The 26,318-nt window shown below is 44.8% G+C and overlaps 1 protein-coding gene across 1 annotated transcript in view; it reads right to left on the reverse strand.

The window, feature by feature from the left end:
- Positions 1-26,318, reverse strand: part of LOC122932239 (inactive dipeptidyl peptidase 10-like) — a 176,034-nt gene that overhangs the window by 96,094 nt on the left and 53,622 nt on the right. Inside the window, exon 8 of the mRNA XM_044286533.1 lies at positions 22,111-22,265. Within this exon, the coding sequence (XP_044142468.1) occupies positions 22,111-22,265 (155 nt within the window). The remainder of the gene's footprint in view (positions 1-22,110; positions 22,266-26,318) is intronic.

The following is a 26,318-nucleotide window of genomic DNA, read 5'->3' on the forward strand; positions in this document are numbered from 1 at the left end:
CCTTGTGACTGCGCGATCCCATCTCGGGCCCCCGCAGTCAGCCGGGCATAATTTTGTAACTGCGCATTAGACATTAGGGGTACATTTTTATGTTAAAGCTTGGGCCCACTGAAGGATCCTCTGGTACTCTGGTGGGCCAATCTGACAGTGCTTGTAAAAACCCTTTCTTTTTCTACCCATTTTATTTGGTATAATTTATAAAGTGCATGAGCTAACAAGAACTGTTAACTATCTAAAGCCAGGTCAAACCTTATGTACACTGTAGGTGTTTTTTTCTAAGCCAAGTACCTCCTACTCAAATAAGTGACCCCCAAGGTGGTAATCATACACCATGCTGCATGTTACAAGCACAGCATATGGACAGTAAATGTACCCTCTAGGGAGACTCTAGGTTCTAAATGGTTAAATCTAATCTGGCACCGTAAAGTGCAAAAATACATTTATTTTGCACAATTACAACTATTATCTGCCCAATAAGTCAGGAGTGGACATACGCTACCACACATGCAACCTGTGCAGATGCAGATTGTAAAAGAGAAAGAGTTAGTGATTTTAAAGCTTGTCTTTGAAGTTTATTCACCTAATATTTTGAAAGAAATGCTCATAAAATGACCCAAGGAACATTGCCTGGCAATTTTCTCCATCCAAGATGATAGAAAATTGACTTTTTTGGGCTTTGGATAGGAAATGCCAGGAGGTGGTAAGCCTATAAAAGCACTTCTAGTGCCCACATTAGCTCGTGGTATACTCGTATATACAGGACAAGACAATTGAGATTTCACAGTAGAACATCTAATTAATTAAAATTACAGAAAGCAAATATTTTATGACCATTAACTGGAATATGTAATGATGTTCTCCACAAGCAAATCTCTAAAGTGATCTGCATTAGAATGTCAGAGGGCTCAATGCTCCAACAAAAAGGAGCCAGATTTGTCACTTTTTACATTAAAAAAAGGTAGATGTTTCAATACAGGAATCTCAATTCCGCATCAACCATATACCAAAGCTGTCTCACCAGTTATACAATCAATGGTTTCACAACCCCTCTCCCCAATCTGCATCAAAAGAGGTTAGTATAGCCTTTCATATATCTGCAGATATATCTTTATTAAGGGTACTATAGGCCCTCAGTTGTTCCCCTTTGGGAATATTTATGCACCCAATACTGCGCAAGCGAACTGGCTTAGTGATGTCATTGACAGATTTGGAGATTTTGTGGAAGGCACAATTATGCTGGGAGGTGACTTTAGTGTGGCTTTGTTCCCAGGTCTCGACTGTTTGACCAGGTCTTCAGCTATGTTTTTGTCATCCCTGCGCAAGGTTAAAAATGCACTTGCTTCCCAAGGATTAGTGGATACGTGGCGAACAATGCACTCAAATGAAAAAGATTCTACTTATTTTTCAGTTGCTCATCACTCATACCAAAGACTGGATTATATTTTTTTCCCAATCCATTCTCTTCAGCACTGCATCTCCTCACAAATCGGAAGTATACTTTTATCCGATCATGCTCCGGTTTTCTTCTCTATTGTAATAACAAATATGCAGAAATCAGAGTTTAGATGGTGATTAAATGAAACTCTGATTAGTGGACCTCATATCATTAAGCTAGCTGATCACTTGGAAGAATACTTCCCTTAAACGGATCCCCTGGCATCTCGGATTCAGTGTTATGGGACGCTCATAAATCTGTCATGAGAGTCATTTTATCGCTTTGGGGACACATGTCAAAAAACTACAGGCGAGAATTCAGGACCTTTCATTACAGATTTCAGCCTTAGAATTACAACACAAGAGATCTCTAGCTGCGGATACCTTGGCATGCCTGGATACCCTGAGATCAGGATTGAAGAACATGTTAAATACCCACACTGCTAAGCTGTTTTTAACTATCCAATATAAATACTATGCCTATGGTAATAAAGCATCGAAAATATTATTATCTCAAATAAAAAAGAGGAAATCTGCCTCTTTTGTCTCCCTTATCAAGTCTCCCGGTTTACAGGAATATAGTAAAACAGATTTAATAGCAAAGCAGTCTTGTGCATATTACAGTAAATTATATAATCTACAAGAGCCATTAACACCCTCTCAACGTGATAGCAAAACCTAGCAAATTCAGAGCTGGCTTAAAACATTAAATCTACCTTCTTTGAAACCAAACAGGCCCAAAAACTAGAATACCCCTTTTCTCTTTTAGAATTGCAAACAGCCCTAAAGGAGTCACCTACCTACTCTCTACAAAAGAAGCTGTTCCTGCTTCTTTTTTTCTCGTTATAGAACCACTTCTGCAGGCCTTTAGACAGTCGGAGGAGGTGAAGGGAGTCCAGGTCAGAACCAAAACACATGAACTAGCAGCATTTGCTGATGATGTCTTATTATTTGTTGCAAACCCAGACCAGGCTTTCCCAGCGATCATGACGCTTCTCCAGGTCTTTGGCACCCTTTCTAATTTCTCAGTTAATTTCTCCAAATCAATTGTTCTTAATGTTTCTTTGGCTCCTCGATTACAAGATAGATTACAACAAACTACTCCTTTTCAATGGACCACTCAGTCAGTAGTGTTTCTGGGAATAAAACTTACCCCTGACTTTTCATCTCTGTTCTCAGCAAATTTCCAGGTATTGCGGAAGATCCTGAGGAGCTGCTAGGTTCCTGGGAAATACCCTTCGTCTTAAAACAATTTTGCTCCCTAAGGTGCTATATTATTTACAAGCTCTACCAATCCCAATTCCACGAGCATTTTTCAAATGTCTACAGGATGTTTTTACATCCTTCTTATGGGAAGGGAGGAAACCCAGGTTACCCCATAAATATCTAATTCAACAACCCAGAAAAAGAGGTCTGGGGATCCCTGACCTATATACAGTACTTATCATAAGATGATTGTATGCACTAGGTATTTGGACTGGCTTCGTTCCCCCGCGGGGCGAATAGACATGGAGGATGCCATGTCAAACTCTGCAATACCTTTTATATTTAGACTGCTCTCTAGTTCGTACAATGCTTTGTACTACTAGTGCACTAACCCACTATACCGTGAGGATTTGGATTGATTCTAAGTTCCTATCTAGCTTAGCACCATATTACCTGACCCTTATGCAAATACGAGATGTACTCTGTGCATCCTCACCGACCTTTTGGGCAACATGAATGTCCCCCTTTTGTCTGTTTGCCCTGATGATGATATTCCATATTATACGAGCCTAAGAGAAAACCCATTAGTAGCGTGCCTATCTACCTTTCAAATAGGCCACGTTCTACATTTAATTAAAAAGCAACAAGTAGCTTCCCCAGTTTCCACAGAGCTCTCTGTCTTTGAGACACTGGCACTACAAAGTAGAGAACCTTAAAAAAAGAGCTCTAAATTATACAACTTTTTATTATGTCTTATGAGCCCTAAAAAAATACCCTTTTATTTCCTCTTGGGAACAAGAGTGGCAGATCCAATTTACAGAACAAGAAATTAGGTTCATACTATCTGGCACCACCAGGGTGTCCAGCTGCAGGAAAACAGCTATAAAATATTGACTCAATAGTATTACACACCACAATGTCTACATCAAATGTTCCCAGATGTCAGCCCCATCTGTTGGAGATGTAGCAACGATATAGGCTCCTATGGTCATATATGGTAGGCTTGTCCTAAAATTGCAGTATACTGGACTGAGATTTGCACATTGCTGTCTAACCTTTGTAAAACAATGATTCCAGTAACTCCAAAAATGTGTTTATTTGGTATATTTACTAGCTTCAATAGGTTTAAACATATACAAGTGCTTTGTCGGATTTTACTAGCTACAGCCAGACTGTTAATAGCTACATGCTGGAAGCAGACAGACTTCCCCCTCTCAATTCAACATCGGACCAACAGGGGAGATCAACTATACTATCTAGAACAATTGGCGTACTGGGAAAAGTCTACACCACAAAAATTTGCAGCAATATGGCAGCCTTGGCAGAAATTTCGAGGGTTCCCAGCTTCCTAGCACAGAAGGATAATACACAACAGTGTTAAAAGGAAAACACTAGGTTTAAGTAACAACTGTTAGGCCCCTTTCACACGGGCGAGTTTTCCGTGCGGGTGCGATCCGTGCGGCGAACGTATGGCACCCGCACTAAATCCTGACCCATTCATTTCTATGGGGCTGTGCACATGAGCGTTGTTTTTAACGCATCACTTGTGCCTTCAGTTGAAATCGCAGCATGCTCTATATTGTCCGATTTTGACGTGACGCAGGCCCCATAGAAATGAATGGGGTGTGTGAAAATCGGATGGCATCCGCAAGCAAGTACGGATGCCGTGCGATTTGCACGCACGGTTGCTAGGAGACGATCGGGATGGAGACCCGATCATTATTATTTTCCCTTATAACATGGTTATAAGGGAAAATAATAGCATTCTGAATACAGAATGCATAGTAAACCAGCGCTAGAGGGGTTAAAAAATAAATAAAAAATACTTTAACTCACCTTAGTCCACTTGATCGCAAAGCTGGCATCTCCTTGTGTCTCCTCTGCGCTGACCTGCGCTGACCTGCGATGACGTCACTCCGGTCATCACATGATCTTTTACCATGGTGATTCACCATATATTCAGAATGCTATTATTTTCCCTTATAACCATGTTATAAGGGAAAATAATAGAATCTTCAGAACATCAATCCCAAGCCCGAACTTCTATGAAGAAGTTCGGGTTTGGGTACCAAACATGCGTGATTTTTCTCACGCGAGTGCAACGCATGACGCGAGTGCAACGCACCCGGCTCTTATCCGGGCAAAAAAACTGACGCCCGTGTGAAAGAGGCCTTAGTAATTCCTATCTTACTCTCTACTCAGACCTTCTGTAGAAATTATACTAACCCATCATCCGATGGGACCTGAGATACAGAACATCAGGGGGGCTGGGTTCAGCTCTGAAACTGGACAACCCCTTTAAAGGTGCATTCTCTTTCACTTTCGTGGGTGGGACACATTCTGGAGCATATGCCATCAAAGTCTGAGATGGGCGAACCCTTTAGTGCTCACGCAAGTTGTGGATCCACAAAACACAGATACCGGCCGTCTGCATTCTGTATTTTGCGGAACGGAACAGCTGGCCCCTAATAGAACTGTCCTATCCTTGTCTGTAATGTGGACAATAATAGAACATGTTTTATTTTTTTGCGGAACGGCCATGCAGACATACGGGAACGGAATGCACATGGAGTCATTTCTCTGTTTATTTTTGCGGGCCCATTGAAGTTAATGGTTCCGCATATGACCCGCAAAAAAACGGGACGGAAACGGAAAACAAATATGTTCATGTGCATGAGCCCTTAAGGTCTTCTTATCTCCCTGGATGATTGGGTTATTGTAGGGTTCTGGGTGCAGGTATGACTGTAAGTAACAACCACAGGTCCTGACACTGGCCTCCTGGAGCAATGGTTCCTATTAACCCCCTATAAAAATATAATTTTAATTAATGGGTTATTGGCATGGTCACTGTGCCGAGAGCCTGTTAATTTACATGTTGTGTTTAATGGCATTGCTTACTCATGCATGCAGTACCATTGGCAGGCTCAGGCTGTCACACTGGCCGCTCAGTCCTGTACTGTGACAGGGAACAGAAATAATCAGTTTTCTGTTACAGAAAACACCTGCAAACAGCGTTCATATTGAATGCTGTGTTCCCCATCCCCACACAGTATATACTGTAGTATGACTGCAATGCGCACCACCATCCCCACACAGTATATATCATAAAAGCCCCAACCCCTCACAGTATATAGTATACCACCCACAGCAACTCACAGTATATAGTACGCTACACCAGCCCCACACAGTATTTACCACCCCCAGCCCCTTATAGTACATAATATAACATCCTGGGCCGTATGTAGTATAGATCTCCCTTCTTGCAGTGGCAGGAAGATGAGTAGGACACACATGCAGTGCAGTGCAGTGCAGAGCAGCAAGAGGAAGGCAGAGCCAGCTTTGAGCCCCTCACAGAATGGCCTTATGCTAGCATCAGGACCTTGGGAACACTGTCAACTGCATGCATCGAATACTGTGTGCATTGCTGGGTGGGCATCTCTGGAACCCCTGCAGTTCCTGCACAATATATCCAGCCAGAGTTCTGACACTGTTATCCAAAGCACGGGCCACTAGGCATCTGCCTGTCAGCCAGATTGCCAGTCCGGGCCTGGCAGTGGCTGTGGAGCACTTGGAAAAGAGGTCCTCTTTAGGAATGGGCCCTGGGCAATTGTCCAGTTTGCCCCCATCCCCCCCAATGCCAGCCCTGCGTGCACTGCTAGGCTGAAAAGTGGGTTTCCAGAGCATCTTCTACCAAAGGTCAGTAAAATAAACACTGGCAGATGTCATACATGTTTTGACAGTGCTTTTCATGGACCCCAGGCTTCAATGGGCATGTTTTGTCCATAAGGCCTAGTTCACACATGAGTGTTTGCTCATTGATTTCCATGCAGGATTGTGAGCTGAAACCAGGAGTGAAGCCTAAACAGAGATAAGCCCTCAATCAACTACATGCATATTTTTCACATGGTCCCTGAAACAGGGGCGTTGCTAGATTAAAACATTCGGGGCCTGGGCCACTGATTTTTTGTCCCAAGCCCCGAATGTCCTGCCTGCCTGCTAGATACAACTGTATTGCCATCCTCAGGACTGCAATACAATTGAATCTAATGCAGTGGAATAGCTGAAGGACCTGTGGTGACATCACAGGTCATATGACCAGTAAAACAGGCAGTGGTTGAGAAGGACATGCGATGATGTCACCATCATGTGATCAGTGCAGGAGACAACTGCAGTGAAAAGGACAAGTCATGGGATAGAAGCTGTGATGATGTCTGCTACATGAGAAGAGGTAAGTGAAGGGAGAGGCAGAGCAATGCTGGGAGTTGTGGTTATTTTACGGGGACTGTATGTTAGGGCTGAAGGGAGGGAAGTTATTTAGGGACATCCTAAAACATTTAATGTGAAAATGGCTTAATGTAGCTTAATGTACCATAATGTGCCTAAACCTCAATCAATTGCCTTGAAACTTTTCACAACCTAAGTTCCCAGCTTCCCAAACCTATCCTGGAAGTTTCATCGATTTTGGTTACCCACAAGGCAAATTAGTGACATTAAGCTTGTTTTTGGGGAGCTTAATGTGGCTTAACATATAAAAAAAACAACTCAGATATATAGGAGCACAGGCTGACACTGGGTATTAGAGCAACAGCTGAATAGTGATAGGCATGAGCAGTGGCGTAACTAGAGTGTTATGGGCCCCAGTGCAAACTTTGGATCGGGGCCCCCCCCCCCCCCATTTATACAAAGAAGCGGCAGAATTTCTTACTAAGGGCTCTTTCCCGTGCGGCTAGTCCGCTGCGTGAATGAGAGCCAAGCCCCATTCCGGACAGCAGAGACAGCTCCGTGCCTCTCTGTGACCTTTTTACTACAAAATCACAATGAGATAAAGTTGTCACCGTGATTTTGTAGCAAAACGATCACAGAGAGGCAAAGAGCATTATCAGTCATGTTACTGCTCCGTGTCTCTGCTGTCCGGAGCGGGGCTTGGCTTTCTTTCACACAGCAGTTTAGCCACACAAGATCCGCTCGTGTTAAAGAGCCCTAAGCCCAATGCATGGCTACACTCACCCAGTCCTAATAAAATCTGGTCCTACCTCATCCAGGGTGTCTCTGGCGTCGGCGTGATGTCCGCTGGATCCAGAACAAGGTTCCTGTGGTGATAGAGAAAAAAAGAATAATCACATAAGGAAGGGATGGTGACTGCCCCTATGAAACTACCAGCAGGGGGCGCTGTGCTGGCCTGGTAGACTGAGCTATGCCAATGTATAGCAGGGTAATTTAGGACATTTCCCCTAAGTGCAACCACACAGTACTAATGTCTACATTGTGGCCCCTCACAGTACTAATGCCCACCTTGTGGCCTTTCACAGTAATTAAGCCCACCTTGTGGTCCCTTCACAAAAGTTATGTCCTTCTTGTGGCCCCTCACAGCAGTTATGCCTACCTTTGTTCCTGTCACAGTAGTTATGCCCAGATATGTGTCCCTCACAGTAGTTATGCCAAATATGTGCCCCCTCACAGTAGTTATGCCAAATATGTGCCCCCTCATGGTATTTATGCCAGATATGTGCCCCCTCAAAGTAGTTATGCCCAGATAAGTTCCCCCTCACAGTGGATATGCCCAGATATGTGCCCGCTCACAGGGGTTTGCCCAGATATGTGCCCGCTCACAGTGGTTATGCCCAGATATGTGCCCCTCACAGTGGATATGGCCAGATATGTTACCCCTCACAGTAGTTATGCCAGATTATGTGCCCCTCACAGTAGTTATGACCAGATATGTGCCCCCCTACAGTGGTTATGCCAGATTATGTGCCCCTCACATTAAATATGCCCACATATGTGCCCCTCACAGTGGTTATGCTAGATTATGTGCCCCCCTCACAGTAGTTGATATATGTGCCCCCTCATAGTTATGCCTTTATATGTGCCCCCCTCACAGTAGTTATGACATATTAGGTGCCCCCTCAGTAGAGATGCCCACTTTTGTGCCCCCTCACTCTAGTTGTGCCCATCAACCCCCTTCCCCTTTGCCCCCAGTCTGCAGTGTTAGGAAAAGAAAATAAAAAAACACATACTTACCCTCTTCCCTGGTGTTGCGCTGCCACACTCACATGGCACTGCTGGCTGTGCTGAAGGCAGTTTCCCGGGCCTTCAGAGCTCCTCCCACAGCCAGCAGCGCCTGCTTCACTGATGATCTGGATACAGCCTGGCAGTGACAAGAAATGCCGGGCGGACTGTATGTGAGTGAGTGAGTGCGCGCGTCCCCCCCTCTTCCTCCTCCCCCCCTCTGCGCAAACCTCCCCCACCTTGCTTCATATTAAACATGCATAGGCGTGCGCAGCCTATTGCATTAGGGTGTGCACCATAAAGTACAAACACACACGCCCGTATATATATATATATTATATACATACACACACAGGCCAGGCCTCAGCCTAGCGTTGCTGTGACTCGCCTCTGCGCAGTGGCGACTCTAGGAACAATATATAGGGGGCACAGTCAAAACTGGGGGGGGGGGCACTAATAATTTTCACCACTTAATCATACCACTGAAAAAAACAAAATAAGTATATATAAATAAGATTACAAAATACGAGTATTGCTGTACGCAGAGATACCTTTTTATTGTACCAACCTAATACTTAAAAGACAAGCTTTCAAGAGTTTTCCTTTCTTCCTCGGTATTGCTTCAGACCTGAGAAAGAGAGAAACACTCTCCAAAACTTTTCTTTATAGTTTAAAGCAGTTTCAGCACTATAATAAAATAATTTACTTACAAAAAAAGCTATTCAGTCGTCTGCTGCGCCGTCCTCTGCTTCCTTCCGCGGATCTTCCCCTCCTTTCAGTCTCTCCTCAGTGCGCAGGTGCACTGTTATGGGGGGATCTGTGGATGACGCACTGTTATGGGGGGGATCTGTGGATGACGCACTGTTATGGGGGGGATCTGTGGATGACGCACTGTTATGGGGGGGATCTGTGGATGACGCACTGTTATGGGGGGATCTGTGGATGACGCACTGTTATGGGGGGATCTGTGGATGACGCACTGTTATGGGAGGATCTGTGGATGACGCACTGTTATGGGAGGATCTGTGGATGACGCACTGTTATGGGAGGATCTGTGGATGACGCACTGTTATGGGAGGATCTGTGGATGACGCACTGTTATGGGAGGATCTGTGGATGACGCACTGTTATGGGAGGATCTGTGGATGACGCACTGTTATGGGAGGATCTGTGGATGACGCACTGTTATGGGGGGATCTGTGGATGACGCACTGTTATGGGGGGATCTGTGGATGACGCACTGTTATGGGGGGATCTGTGGATGACGCACTGTTATGGGGGGATCTGTGGATGACGCACTGTTATGGGAGGATCTGTGGATGACGCACTGTTATGGGAGGATCTGTGGATGACGCACTGTTATGGGAGGATCTGTGGATGACGCACTGTTATGGGAGGATCTGTGGATGACGCACTTTTATGGGAGGATCTGTGGATGACGCACTGTTATGGGGGGATCTGTGGATGACACACTGTTATGGGGGGATCTGTGGATGACGCACTGTTATGGGGGGGATCTGTGGATGACGCACTGTTATGGGGGGGATCTGTGGATGACGCACTGTTATGGGGGGGATCTGTGGATGACGCACTGTTATGGGGGGATCTGTGGATGACGCACTGTTATGGGGGGATCTGTGGATGACGCACTGTTATGGGAGGATCTGTGGATGACGCACTGTTATGGGAGGATCTGTGGATGACGCACTGTTATGGGAGGATCTGTGGATGACGCACTGTTATGGGAGGATCTGTGGATGACGCACTGTTATGGGAGGATCTGTGGATGACGCACTGTTATGGGAGGATCTGTGGATGACGCACTGTTATGGGAGGATCTGTGGATGACGCACTGTTATGGGAGGATCTGTGGATGACGCACTGTTATGGGAGGATCTGTGGATGACGCACTGTTATGGGGGGATCTGTGGATGACGCACTGTTATGGGGGGATCTGTGGATGACGCACTGTTATGGGGGGATCTGTGGATGACGCACTGTTATGGGAGGATCTGTGGATGACGCACTGTTATGGGAGGATCTGTGGATGACGCACTGTTATGGGAGGATCTGTGGATGACGCACTGTTATGGGAGGATCTGTGGATGACGCACTGTTATGGGAGGATCTGTGGATGACGCACTGTTATGGGAGGATCTGTGGATGACGCACTGTTATGGGGGGATCTGTGGATGACGCACTGTTATGGGGGGATCTGTGGATGACGCACTGTTATGGGGGGATCTGTGGATGACGCACTGTTATGGGAGGATCTGTGGATGACGCACTGTTATGGGAGGATCTGTGGATGACGCACTGTTATGGGAGGATCTGTGGATGACGCACTGTTATGGGAGGATCTGTGGATGACGCACTGTTATGGGAGGATCTGTGGATGACGCACTGTTATGGGAGGATCTGTGGATGACGCACTGTTATGGGGGGATCTGTGGATGACGCACTGTTATGGGGGGATCTGTGGATGACGCACTGTTATGGGGGGATCTGTGGATGACGCACTGTTATGGGGGATCTGTGGATGACGCACTGTTATGGGGGGATCTGTGGATGACGCACTGTTATGGGGGATCTGTGGATGGCACACTGTTATGGGGGATCTGTGGATGGCACACTGTTATGGGGGATCTGTGGATGGCACACTGTTATGGGGGATCTGTGGATGGCACACTGTTATGGGGGATCTGTGGATGGCACACTGTTATGGGGGATCTGTGGATGACACACTGTTATGGAGGACCTGTTGATGATATATGACTGAGAAGGGCTATCAGGGGACATTATACAGGTGGTAATATAACTGAGGGGTATCAGGGTAAATAATACAGGGGGTAATATAACTAAGGGTTATCAGGGTACATTATACAGGGGTAATATAACTGAGGAGGGCTATCAAGGAGATTATACACAGGTATAATGTCCCCTGATAGCCCTCCTCAGTTATATTACCCGTGTATAATAATATCCCCTGATACCCCTTAGTTATATTACCCCCTGTATTATTTACCCTGATACCCCTCAGTTATATTACCCCCTGTATAATGTCCCCTGATAGCCCTTAGTTATATTCCCCCTGTATAATAATGTATAATTTAACCTGATACCCCTCAGTTATATTATATAACTGAGGGGTATCATGGTACATTATACTGGGGTAATATAACTGAGGGGTAGCTATCAGGGTACATTATACAGTGGTAATATAACTGAGGAGGGCTATCAAGACATAATACAGGGGTGAGGGGTAAGATAAGTTATATTACCCCTGTATAATGCCTGATAGTAGCCTAGCCCTCCTCAGTTATATTACCCCTCATGTTACCCTGATAACCCTAGTTATATTGCCCCCTGTATAATTTACCCTGATACCACTCAGATATATTATATAACTGAGGGGTATCAGGGTAATACAGGGGACAATAGAGAAGGCATAGCACTGTGGGACAGGGGGGTACAATGGAACATACTTATTTTTTATATGCCCTCACCTCACCAGCTAGCAGGCGCGCGAGGCTCAGGCACACAGATGCAGCGTGACGTGACGTCAACTCCTCCTGCGCCGCACAGCATGACCCGTACTGCTCCCTCTCTGCGTCAGCTGGGTCCAGGACTCCGCCCCCCTATGTGAATACTAGCCGCCGCCCGCCGGCAGCTCACAGCCAGGTATTGTAGATTAATTTATGTGCGGTGGGCGGCGGCAGCCAGCATAACAGACAGGGGACTAGGGCAGTGAGCACGGAGGTGACGAACCTATTAGGGTGTGCCCAGGCACACCCCGTGCGCACGCCTATGTAAACATGTAATGGAGCGCCCTGATGGGGGCCCGGCATTGTCACTGTACTTCATGCTGGGCCCCGTCACAGCGCTTCATTACATGTTAGTACAGCGGGCCCCTCCCCCCGCCGGGCCCGGTCGCAGTCGCACTCCCTGCGACCGCGATCGTTACGCCCCTGGGCATGAGATCTTCAGTAGGAGAAACACCAGACTTGCTCCTTAAGATCCATTTCAGTGCCATGTACTTTCAGTAGACATCCAGGTTCTCTGGTCACCCTCCTCAATCAGCATGTGAGGCCTCCTGTAGGCTTCAGGACTAGTCAACCTTTTCCTACACTTGTGCATTACCACCCTCAGACCAAACCTGGAGAGAGACTGAACTAAGACCTGGAAAAAGATGGTAACCGCATACATTTATAACTAGCCTTGGTAGCAGGGTGCACATGGGAAGGCTTACAACAATAGAAAACACAAAAAATCCCCAGCACACCTGCCAGCTGGCCTGCAACAAAACAAATTCCCCTGTCTAACAGTATACATTTAAAGCAGAGGTTTTAGTTACACAAACCTCTGGCCATAAATATGTAGAAGCCACACTGCCACCGTCAAGGCACCTCTGTAAAGTGTGGTCCTAGCTCTATTTATATGAGTTTCCAAATGGAAGCATATTGGTTCAGTCGATAAATTAAATTCCGGTGTACCTGGAGGTAGCCTACTCCTCCTCACAAGGTGCAGGGACTCATTGGAGGCCCAGCAACCACAGATGCCTGGTGGGATCCCCAATGCGTCACCACATCCAAGATAGACTAAGACCTGAGCTGGAGCTATGGCTGATCTTGCGGCTAGCTTTGTGAATAATCCTTTACATTTCTAATAGCTGCTGCACAAAATATAGTAGGGGCTATGCGAGCCTAACTTCACTCAATAAGAGAAATTAGGTTGTGCAAATTTTGAAGGCAATTAATTGAGGTTTATGCACTGTAACACCAATGCTGGATTGGTAGTGGAAGGGAGGTATATTTCCCCAAGATTCCTCTCCTATGAAGTAGCAGGTGAAAGACTCTCACCTGTGAGGTAATTAATGAAGTAGCACTGAGGGTGGGGATATAACAGAACCATGAGGTCAGTCTCTCTCTGCCTGGGGACACAGAAAGCATGTCTATGTGAGTGAGCAAATGGTGATTACTAGGTTGCTGAGGCCTTGTTTGGTGAGCTGGCTGGGAGAAGACCTCCAGCGGATAGATAGGAACCTTTAATGTTTAGTAAGTGCCGGACAGGCAAGACTTTTCTTTTGTTGTTTTATTTTATTTATGCAACCTGCTCAATAAACCTGGCTCCAGGCCAGCTTAAAACTTATACCTTGGTGGCTGGTTGGAATTGTGTGAAACAGACAGGTCTCCTTTGACCCCAGCAAAAGCGATCCCGAGCATATCCCACCACAAGTGGTGGAGGATGCGGGCAACACGTTAAAAGTCTGAAAATGGATGACGTAGTAAAGGCCCTGATTCAGTCTGCGAGAGCCCAGCCGGAGGCAACCAGAGAACAACAGCGTACAAATGCAACCCAGCAACAAGCAAACCTCTTACTGTCTGCACAGCTAACCACCCTGATAGAGGCCATGAATAAAGACCGCCAAATCTTGCAGGAAGTGGTGCAGCGTGTGGCAAGTCTTCCAGCGATACAGCTAGGAAAAGAGCAGACAACTTTCCATGTGGGTCATTTTTGCAAAAGATGACAGCAGAGGATGATGTGGAAGCTTACCTGGCTACATTTGAGAGGATAGCTGTGCGGGAAGCGTGGCCAAAGCCATGGTGGGAAGGGCTGCTAGCCCCGTTTCTTGCAGGTGAAGCGCAAAAAGCTTATTTTGATCTGGAACCTGAGGCTGCCCAGGACTATGATAAACTTAGGTCGGAGATCCTGGCTCGGCTAGGTGTTACCCTAGCAGTTAGAGCACAACGAGTACATCAGTGGACATATAAAATGGATAAACCACCACGCTCGCAGATGTTCGATCTCATCCATTTGACCCGAAAATGGCTACAACCTGACATATTATCAGCACTTGACGTCGTGCAGCGGGTGGTCCTCGACAAGTTCCTGAGGTCGCTACCCCCAGCCCTAAGGAAGTAGGTGAGCCACGGGGACCCTAATACAGCAGACCAGCTTATTGACCTGGTGGAGCAATACTCTGCGGCTGAGGATCTTCTAAATAACTCTCAGCTCTCAACCCCACGGAGTCCAAGGGTTTCGGGTAAGACTGTTCCGGGGCTTAAGAGAACTGGGAGAAATGTAAAGACTTTAAGTGAAGAAGATAATGAGACTGTGGGCTCAGGAAAGCCCAAGGGGTATAATGTTGGACTAAACAAAGGTCCCATAAGATGTTTTCGGTGTAATGGGTTGGGACACATTGGAGTGAACCGTCCTATGACTACTGAACCTATGCAATGTGATGTTGCCTTTATGAAAAAATGCATGTCTATGTTTGCGCAAGTGGTGTGCACTGCGGCAGGTTCAGACAGTGCGGAAAAACATTTGTGTGAATTAAAAGTGGATAATAAGAGTGCTAGATTCAGGGAGTGTAGTAACTCTGGTGAAAGCAGGCGTTATATAGCCCCCTCTGACAGTCAATCAGACACGTTGACTGCGACTTGTGTGCATCAGGATACATGTGAATACCAGACTACTCTTGCTTATATTACCACCCCCTATGGGTTTGTGTGTCATAAAGTTGGAGTAGTGCCAGCACTACTGCCTGAGGTTATTCTTGGGAGAGATTTTCCACATTTTTGGAAATTATGGGAATCCAAGTTAGAAACAAATAGAAGTACACCGCAGATATTGACAGCATCTGATATAGGCCCAGAACTATTAGAGGAATCCCCACTAGGGGATGTAGTTGAGGTATCAGCAGATAGCTCCACCCCTTTTCCATTCTCGGTTATGGCAGGGGACCTAGATGAGTCCACATCAGAGACTGAGACTTAAGGGGTAACACTTGAGGGTATGCCTGACCTAGACGTTAGGTAAGACGACTTTCAAAGTGAGCAAATTAAGGACCCCACCCTTACACGGGCCAGAGAGAATATAAAAGTGATAAATGGGAATCCTGTGGAGTCTGGTGCTAGGTTGGCTTTTCCCTACATGGCTCTAGAGAATGAATTGGGGGCCATTTGGGGATCCAGAAAACTACTGAAAGGATTTTAGAGAGGTTCTTCTGGCCTGGAATGCATGGAGACATTAAAGCATATTGTGAATCCTGCCCTCGGTGTCCGATTACAGCCCCTATGCCCCATTTCCGCAGCCCTTTGGTGCCCTTGCCGATTATTGAAATACCCTTTGAGCGAAATTGGGATGGATTTGGTGGGTCCCCTAATAAAGTCAGCTCGGGGTCACCAGCATATCTTACGTATAAGATAATTATAGTGGATGGCACTCCTTGTATGTAGCTGCCGGTGCTCAGTGGAAATAGTCAATATGGAATAGGAAGAAACCACGGCACTCGATTTCAGGTAGTTAGAGATAATTCATTTATTGTCCATCCCAAATAGGATCTTTTTTTGCAAATGGCCAACGTTTCGGTCCACTAGGACCTTGTTCACAGCCTTAGTGTGAGAGATCTGGAGTCCACCCGATGTCTCCAGATCTCTCACACTAAGGCCGTGAACAAGGTCCTAGTGGACCGAAACGTTGGCTATTTGCAAAAAAAGATCCTATTTGGGATGGACAATAAATTAATTATCTCTAACTACCTGAAATTGAGTGCCGTGGTTTCTTCCTACCAGCATATCTTAGTCATAATGGATTATGCTACCTGTTACCCCAAGGCCATACCTTTGTGCAATACCTCATCAAAGACCATCGCAAAAGAACTGGTCCAGGTGTTTAGTCGGGTTGGTATTCCAAAAGAAAAGTCTTGCCTGTCCGGCACTTACTAAATATTAAAGGTTCCTATAAAGGTTCCGGTAAGAGCAGTGAGACTATGGAACTCTCTGCCTGAGGAAGTGGTGATGGTGAGTACCATAAAGGAATTCAAGAGAGGCCTGGATGTATTTCTGGAGCGTAATAATATTACAGGCTATAGCTTCTAGAGAGGGGTCGTTGATCCAGGGAGTTATCCTGATTGCCTGATTGGAGTCGGGACGGAATTTTTTATTCCCCTAAAGTGGGGAAAATTGGCTTCTACCTCACAGTTTTTTTTTTTGCCTTCCTCTGGATCAACTTGCAGGATAACAGGCCGAACTGGATGGACAAATGTCTTTTTTCGGCCCTATATACTACGTTACTATCTATCCACTGGAGGTCTTCTCCCAGCCAGCTCACAAAACAAGGCTTCAGCAACCTAGTACTCACAGTTTGCTCACTCACACAGACATGCTTTCTGTGTCCCCAGGCAGAGAGAGACTGACCTCCTGGCTCTGTTATATCCCCACCCTCAGTGCTACTTCATTAATTACCTCACAGGTGAGAGTCTTTCACCTGCTACTTCACATAGGAGAGGAATCTTTAATGTTTAGTAAGTGCCGGACAGGCAAGACTTTTCTTTTGTTGTTTTATTTTATTTATGCAACCTGCTCAATAAACCTGGCTCCAGGCCAGCTTAAAACTTATACCTTGGTGGCTGGTTGGAATTGTGTGAAACAGACAAGTGTCCTTTGACCCCAGAAAAGGCGATCCCGAGCATATCCCACCACAGTACATTATGGTACATTAAGCTCTTTTTACATTAAGCTGTTCACATTAAATGTTTTAGGATGGGAATAAAATAGTTTAATGTGAATAACTTTTGGTATGTTTTCTCAAATGACCCAAAATCTTCAGAATATGTTGGCATAGAGAGAGTCTTGTAGTATAGGAAGTTTCGGGGAAATTGGTTAACATCTGAGTAGTTTTTTGTACGTTAAGCCACATTAAGCTCCCCAAAAAACAAGCTTAATGTCACTCATTTGCCTTGTGGGTAACCAAAATCCATGAAACTTCCAGGATAGGTTTGGGAAGCTGAGATCTTAGGTTGTGCAAAGTTTCAAGGCAATTGATTGATGTTTAGGTTCATTATGGTACATTAAGCTAAATGTTTTTGAAAAGGAATAAAATAGTTTAATGTGAATAACTTTTGGTATGGTACATTAAGCTACATTAAGCCATTTTTACATTAAATGTTTTAGGATTTCCAAGTTTACATGGAACCGTGTGTTGGAGGTGGCTGGGGAGGGGGTCATGTTATTTACATGGGACTGTATGTTGATAGAGGCTGTAAGAGGGAGTGATGTTATTTACATGGGACTGTATGTTGGAGGGGGCTGAGGGAGGGAGTGATGTTATTTACATGGGACTGTATGTTGATGATGGCTGTGGGAGGGAGTGATGCTACTTACATGGTACTGAATGTTGGAGGGGGCTGGGGCAGGGTGATGTTATTTACAAGGGACTGTATGTTCAAGGCGGCTGTGGGAGGGGATTATGTTATTTACATGGGACTGTATGTTGGAGGAGGCTGTGGGAGGGGATTATGTTATTTACATGGGATTTCATGTTGGAAGCGGCTGGGGAGGAGGTGATGTTATTTACATGGGACTGTGTTTTTGAGGGGGCTGTAGATAGAGAGGGATGTTATTTACATGGGACTGTATATTGGAGGGGACAAGAGAGATTGTGTGATGGTATTTACATGGGACTGTATGGTGGAGGGAGGAATATAACTACAGGGGGCACAGCAAATCCAGGGGACATTATAGGCATTGTTATTACTACTGGGGGCTCTATAGGAGGGACTTATAGATCTGCCTTATTTCTAGAGCACTATGGGGGCCTTATTACTACTGAGGGGTCTGTAGAGCGCTTTATTACTACTGGGGGAACAATAGGGGGCCTTTTTTATGCTGGGGGCTCTGTGAGAGTATTATTAATACTGAAGGGCTCTTCTACTAATAGGGCACTCTTTAGGAGCGTTATCACTGTTGGGGGTACTGTAGGGCGCAGTATTACTAATGGGGGCATTCTGGAAGGGAATTACTATTGGTGGGACTATGAGGAGCACTATCACTATGGGGGCACTATTATTTCTTCAGGATAGTATTTGGGAGTGAGGACGCTAAGATGTCTGTGTGTCACACTCTGCAGAGACGAGACGGGGCTGAAAGAAGTTGTAAGGACCAGATGGAGAAGATAATGACAGAGAAGATCTACAGTAAAGGCCAAAAGTTTGGACACACCTTCTCATTCAAAGAGTTTTCTTTATTTTCATGACTATGAAAATTGTAGATTCACACCGAAGGCATCAAAACTATGAATTAACACATGTGGAATTATATACATAACAAAAAAGTGTGAAACAACTGAAAATATGTCATATTCTAGGTTCTTCAAAGTAGCCAACTTTTGCTTTGATAACTGCTTTGCACACTCTTGGCATTCTCTTGATGAGCTTCAAGAGGTAGTCACCTGAAATGGTCTTTCAACAGTCTTGAAGGAGTTCCCAGAGATGCTTAGCACTTGTTGGCCCTTTTGCCTTCACTCTACAGTCCAGCTCACCCCAAACCATCTCGATTGGGTTCAGGTCCGGTGACTGTGGAGGCCAGGTCATATGGCGCAGCACCCCATCACTCTCCTTCATGGTCAAATAGCCCTTACACAGCCTGGAGGTGTGTTTGGGGTCATTGTCCTGTTGAAAAATAAATGATGGTCCAACTAAACGCAAACCGGATGGAATAGCATGCCGTTGCAAGATGCTGTGGTAGCCATGCTGGTTCAGTATGCCTTCAATTTCGAATAAATCCCCAACAGTGTCACCAGCAAAGCACCCCCACACCTCCTCCTCCATGCTTCACGGTGGGAACCAGGCATGTAAAGTCCATCCGTTCACCTTTTCTGCGTCGCACAAAGACACGGTGGTTGGAACCAAAGATCTCAAATTTGGACTCATCAGACCAAAGCACAGATTTCCACTGGTCTAATGTCCATTCCTTGTGTTCTTTAGCCCAAACAAGTCTCTTCTGCTTGTTGCCTGTCCTTAGCAGTGGTTTCCTAGCAGATATGCTACCATGAAGGCCTGATTCACACAGTCTCCTCTTAACAGTTGTTCTAGAGATGTGTCTGCTGCTAGAACTCTGTGTGGCATTGACCTGGTCTCTAATCTGAGCTGCTGTTAACCTGCGATTTCTGAGGCTGGTGACTCGGATGAACTTATCCTCCGCAGCAGAGGTGACTCTTGGTCTTCCTTTCCTGGGGCGGTCCGCATGTGAGCCAGTTTCTTTGTAGCGCTTGATGGTTTTTGTGACTGCACTTGGGGACACTTTCAAAGTTTTCCCAATTTTTCGGACTGACTGACCTTCATTTCTTAAAGTAATGATGACCACTGTTTTTTCTTTAATTAGCTGCTTTTTTCTTGCCATAATACAAATTCTAACAGTCTATTCAGTAGGAGTATCAGCTGTGTATCCACCTGACTTCTCCACAAGGCAACTGATGGTCCCAACCCCATTTATAAGGCAAGAAATCCCACTTATTAAACCTGACAGGGCACACCTGTGAAGTGAAAACCATTTCAGGTGACTACCTCTTGAAGCTCCTCAAGAGTATGCCAAGAGTGTGCAAAGCAGTAATCAAAGCAAAAGGTGGCTACTTTGAAGAACCTAGAATATGACATATTTTCAGTTGTTTCACACTTTTTTGTTATGTATATAATTCCACATGTGTTAATTCATAGTTTTGATGCCTTCAGTGTGAATCTACAATTTTCATAGTCAAGAAAATAAAGAAAACTGTTTGAATGAGAAGGTGTGTCCAAACTTTTGGTCTGTACTGTACATCGGAGGAGACATCACCTGGGAGGCCCTGGATATGACAGGTATGTGCTGCTGTATAGCGAGTACAACAAAATGTGGTGTGTGGGGGGAGGGGGTGGCGACTTAGAGAACTGGGCCATATTCATTGGGGCTTAGATCCTAGCAACGCCCCTGCCCTGAAACCTCTCTAACATGGTGATAATTGTACCACTGTGTACAGCACAAGGAAGAGAGAAGTGCTGGTATCCTGAGACAGTGGGTGAGATTTATCAAACGGGTGTAAAGTAGAACTGGCCTTAGTTGCCCATAGCAACCAATTAGATTCCACCTTTCATTTTCCAAAGGAGCTGTCCAAAATGAAAGATGGAATCTGATTGGTTGCTATGGGCAACTAAGCCAGTTCTACTTTACACCCGTTTGATAAATCTCCCCTAGTATGTTCTCTGCTGCAGCAGCAGAAGTATGGAGGAAAATGCAAAGCAGGTGACTCAAAAATGCAATTATTTCTCATTGAAGTAAAGGGCAGGACAGTGTTTTACATAAATCGATAACTGATAGTGACATTTATAACAGCCAGACGTGCAAAAGGGCTTTGGTAAAGTTTATTTGCAAATCTATATGCTAATGACAGCCTTAATAATCACTTGGTGGGTAATTAACATGCTGCACACACCTTGCCAGACTTCAGCTTCACCGGATTAGTAATTCTTCCAAGGACAAGTGTTATGATCAAGTCTAGATTTGACTGAAAGGCACAAGAACTGCTTATTGATTTTAACTCTTGCACAACCGCAAAAGTGTGAAAGAATACATTGACTTGTATGCAGTCTTGTAAATTGCAGCTGTCAGTCAAGTTAACATTAATGAGCTATGCTTTAAAAAAATTATCTGTGAAACCCAGTCCTAAGGGCTCATGCACACGACCGTATGTATTTTGCGGTCCACAAAACACGGATCCGCAAAAAATACGGACGACGTCTGTGTGCAGTCCTTATTTTGCGGAATAGAACATCTGGTCTCTAATAGAACAGTCCTGTACTTGCCCGTAATGCGGACAATAATAGGACATGTTCTATTTTTTTGTGGAATGGACATACGGACATGAGGAAACGGAATGCACATGGAGTAACTTCCGTGTTTTTTGCAGACCCATTGAAATGAATGGTTCCTCATACAGTCTGCAAAACAAAACAAAAAACGGAACGGACACGAACAAAAGAAAATACGTTTGTGTGCATGAGCCCTAACATAAACTAAAAGTCTGCACCTAAAGCAGCACAAAAAAATGCACCAAAACCTTGATAAAAAGTGTGGATTTATGTGTGTTTTTTTGTGTGGTTTTGGTACAGATTTTCTGCCCACAAATCTGCAAACCCTTAGGGGTTCTCAGGTGTTCCGACACTTTTTAACTGATGACCTATCCTCAGGATAGGTCATCAGTATCTGATCAGTAGGGGTGCGACACCTGCAACTCTTGCTGATCAGCAGTTTGAAAAGACAACGGCGCTCCGCAGCTTACCCTAGGCCAGTTACATCATGTCCATCGGTCACATGGCCTATGCACAGTTCAGCCCCATTCAAGTAAATGGGGGTGAGCTGTAATACCAAGTACAGCCACTATACAATGTACAGCGATGTGCTTGGTCAGCTGCGAGACCTGATGCCTTCCCAAACAGCTGATCGCTGGGGTGACACAGGTGTCGGTCCCCCGGTGATCAGATACTGATTTCCTATACGGAGGATAGGTCATCAGTTAGAAAAAGTCAGAAAACCCCTTTAATAATTTGTTTCTCCTGTCACAGAAAATGATATCTTGGAGGATGTTTGGAAAGGTAATTGAAAGAACAGAAACAAACCTGTCAGAAAAACAATCCTAGTAGGTACATACCTTAGGATAGGCATATCGTGCACATATTGGATAGTCAGCACCAACAAAGTGTGGCAGCTCCATCTTAGGTACAAGTGTGTTGTTGATGGTGAGATAGGCAAGTCTTGCACCATCTGGAGACCACCAGTGGGCAGCATAGCTATGTAGAACTTCCTCTGCAACACAAAATCATCATAAGAGGTGTCATGTCCTACTGAACAAAGGATCTAAAAGTGAAGAGCTTTTGGCTCCAAAATTAATTCAATGACCAAAAATAATCCCAAACAGACATGTTAGGTAATGTAGCCAGCATAACAGTCAATATATTATTTGGACTTGACCACATAAAATAATAAGACATCAGAAGTCCAGTTGTTAAAGACTTATATAGAGAAACAGTTCACAAAATAATGAAATCTTCTTTCAAATGCATCATGTCTGTTCCTTTTTTTCTCCATAATATCTGCCACTGGAGATATGGCAGATTAGGTGATCAGCCAGTCCTGCCAAAATTGTCAGGCTCAGCTACCATTAATCTAATATGTATGTCTAACTAAGTACTAAGTTACAGTCTGTATCACCAACCAGGCTGTAGTCACAATTCTGTAGACCTCAGAGCTCTACTCTCACAGCAGTCCTAGCTCAATGTCAACACAACTGTTTTAATGTGTTCTGGAAAGGATCGCCATGCCCCTGTTGCGGACTGCAAACCAGCCATGTGCACTCCACATCACAGTGCCGACCCATTGACTTCAATGGGTCTGATATCTGCAAGATGTGGCTAAAGATAGGACCGGCATGGAGGCATGGACCTGGAAGCCTATGTATGTTTCTGTGGGCTTCCAGGTCTGTGCCTCCATGCACAAACTCCATGCACAAACCCGCGGGTCCGCAACATAGGCACAGCGGCCCCACTGAGGCCTTAGGAGATGAGATAAACTCTTCTAATAACAACCAGCAGAATTATGAATGCAGCTCTTGGCTATAATCAGGGTCATTACAAGATAAGTATTCTAAAAAAATGACTTTCTACATAATGTAATACATTATGTGAGAAGGCTTGGACTGGGAGAAAATGTCTGTATGTGGGTAAGTAACGGTACACACTCAGATTGGGTCACTGTCACTATTGGGGTACCAAAGGGGTCAGTATTGGGCCCTATTCTCTTCAATATATTTTATAATGATCTTGTAAAAATCTTGCACAGTAAAATATACATTTTTGCAGATGACACTAAACTGTGTAAAGTAATTAACACAGAAGAGGACAGTATACTGCTATAGAGGGATCCGAATAGATTGGAGGCTTGGGCAGAGAAGTGGCAGATGAGGTTTAACACTGACAAATGTAAGGTTATGCACATGGGAAGGAATAATGCAAGTCACCAGTACATACTAAATGGTAAAACACTGGGTAACACTGACATGGAAAAGGACCTAGGAATTTTAGTGAACAGCAAATTAGGCTGTAAAACCAGTGTCAGGCAGCTGCTGCCAAGGCCAATAAGACAATAGGTTGCATCAAAAGGGGCATAGATGCCCGTGATGAGAACATAGTCCTGCCACTTTGAAAATCACTAGTCAGACCACACATGGGGTACTGTGTACAGTTCTGGGCTCCTGTAAACAAGGCAGACATAGCAGAGCTGGAGAGGGTTCAGAGAAGGGCAACTAAAGTAATAACTGGAATGGGTGGACTATAGTACCCAGAAAGATGATCAAAATTAGGGTTATTCCGTTTAGAAAAAAGACGACTGAGGGGAGATCTAATAATTATGTATAAATATATCAGGGGTCACTACAGAGATCTCTCCCATCATCTATTTATCCCCAGGACTGTGACTGTGACGAGGGGACATCCTCTGTGTCTGGAGGAAAGAAGGTTTGTACACTAACATAGAAGAGGATTCGATGGTAAAAGGTTGGATGGTTCTCCAATCGGATATCGTGGGTGTTAGGAGATGGTTCCCAAACCAGATATATGAGTGTATAAAGACTCCTGTACTCCACTTGAGTTTCAATGCAAAGCTTTTATTTAGTGCGGTTCCAGTCAAGAACGTTTTCGGCTAAGAAGCCTTCTTCAGTGTAACCGGATTATGGCCGCAATGAGTCCAACAAAAGCTTGAGAGACAGAGTTAGTTCCTCTGCGGTCAGCAGGGATGCTGCTGTTGGTGTGGGAGCTGTGTCCCTAGCTGGCATACAGTCCGGGAGGCCTCATGGCAATCCGGAACACAGGCCTTAGCCTCCCGGACCGTATGCCAGCTAGGGACACAGCTCCCACACCAACAGCAGCATCCCTGCTGACCGCAGAGGAACTAACTCTGCCTCTCAAGCTTTTGTTGGACTCATTGCGGCCATAATCCGGTTACACTGAAGAAGGCTTCTTAGCCGAAAACGTTCTTGACTGGAACCGCACTAAATAAAAGCTTTGCATTGAAACTCAAGTGGAGTACAGGAGTCTTTATACACTCATAGAAGAGGATTCTCTACGGTAAGAGCAGTGAGACTATGGAACTCTCTGCCTGAGGAGGTGGTGATGGTGAGTACAATAAAAAAGTTCAAGAGGGGCCTGGATGTATTTTTGGAGCGTAATAATATTACAGGCTATAGCTACTAGAGATGGATCATGATCCAGGAAGTTATTCTGATTGCCTGATTGGAGTCGGCAAGGAATTCTTTTCCCCTTAAGTGGGGAAAATTGGATTCTATGCCGAACAAAAATATAAACGCAACACTTTCGGTTTTGCTCCCATTTTGCATGAGCTGAACTCAAAGATCTGAAACATTTTCTACATACACAGAAGACCCATTACTCTTAAATATTGTTCACAAATCTGTCTAAATCTGTGTTAGTGAGCACTTCTACTTTGCCGAGATAATCCATCCCTCCTCACAGGTGTGGCATATCAAGGTGCTGATTAGACAGCATAAATATTGCATAGGTGTGCCTTATACTGCCCACAATAAAATGCCACTCTGAAATGTGCAGTTTAATCACACAGCACAATGTGAAGAACAACGTTTGAGGGAGCGTGCAATTGGCATGCTGACTGCACAACTGCATGGTTCTAGAGTTGCATAGTTCTAGAAGCAGTCTGATGCATTATTATTCCTCAAAACTGCACTTTCGTCAGGTTGGAATGGGAGACATCATCCATATCTTCCCCCATGTCTTCTTTACTAGGTCTATGGATAGTACAGGTATGACTACTTTCCTCTTACTAATAGAATAACATGGATAGTGACAATAAAGGACACTATGAAAAAACACACACTATGATAAAAGGGTTTTCCGTTTTTTTTAACTGATGACCTATTGTGGAGGTCCGACACCCAGGACCCCTTCTGATCAGCTGTTTGAGAAGTCACCGTTGCTCGCAGTAGTGCCAGGGCCTTTTCTCAGCTCACTAAGCACAGTGCTGTACATGGTATCACAGCTCAGCCCCATTCACTTGAATGCAGCTGAGCTGTGCCTAGGCCATTAGACTGATTAACATGACATCACAAGGCCTAGGGAAAGCTGCAAGAAAGCCACTGCACTTCTGTGATTGCCGATGCCTTCTCAAACAGCTTCCAGGTGTTGGACCCCCACAGATCAGATACTAATGACCTATCCAGAGGATGTGTGATCAGTTAAAAAATCCCATAAACCCCTTTAAGGTAACAGTGTGCAACCTGATGCATTTCAGCTGATGAATAAATGTCCCAAAGCCATTGGCGTCAACCTTCACAGCAGTTAGTATAACTAGTGTAATGATAATAATCATATACAGTATATTCAAATATGTATTACGTTAGTCTGGAAAAAAACTGACCCCGCATTCAGTGCTTCACCCTAGTTTTTATCCCTATCTAGCAGGAATTATGAAATGGTTAATAATGCATGTTCATACGAACGCTTGTTCCGATAATTGGCCTGTGTAAATGTGCAGTTGATCACCCTTTTTCATTGAAAGCATGGTTGAAGCTGATACCCAAATCATACTTTCCGGGCAGCAGATCATCCTGTGTATAATACAGTCATTTGCTGCCTAGAAACAATCTGTATGGGAAATAGAGAACACAGTAGTAATGCAGGTCTCACCTCCTCTGAGAAGCAGGCAACTATCGGAAACAAATGGTTTGTTCCCAATAATTGCCTGATCAATCCATGTTAAAGGCTATTTTACCAATTTTATAACGTAAGAGGGATTATGCTTCCAGAGTAGAAATTTACTGGATGTCAACAT

Source organism: Bufo gargarizans, chromosome 3 (assembly GCF_014858855.1).
Source record: "Bufo gargarizans isolate SCDJY-AF-19 chromosome 3, ASM1485885v1, whole genome shotgun sequence".
Classification (NCBI taxonomy): domain Eukaryota; kingdom Metazoa; phylum Chordata; class Amphibia; order Anura; family Bufonidae; genus Bufo; species Bufo gargarizans.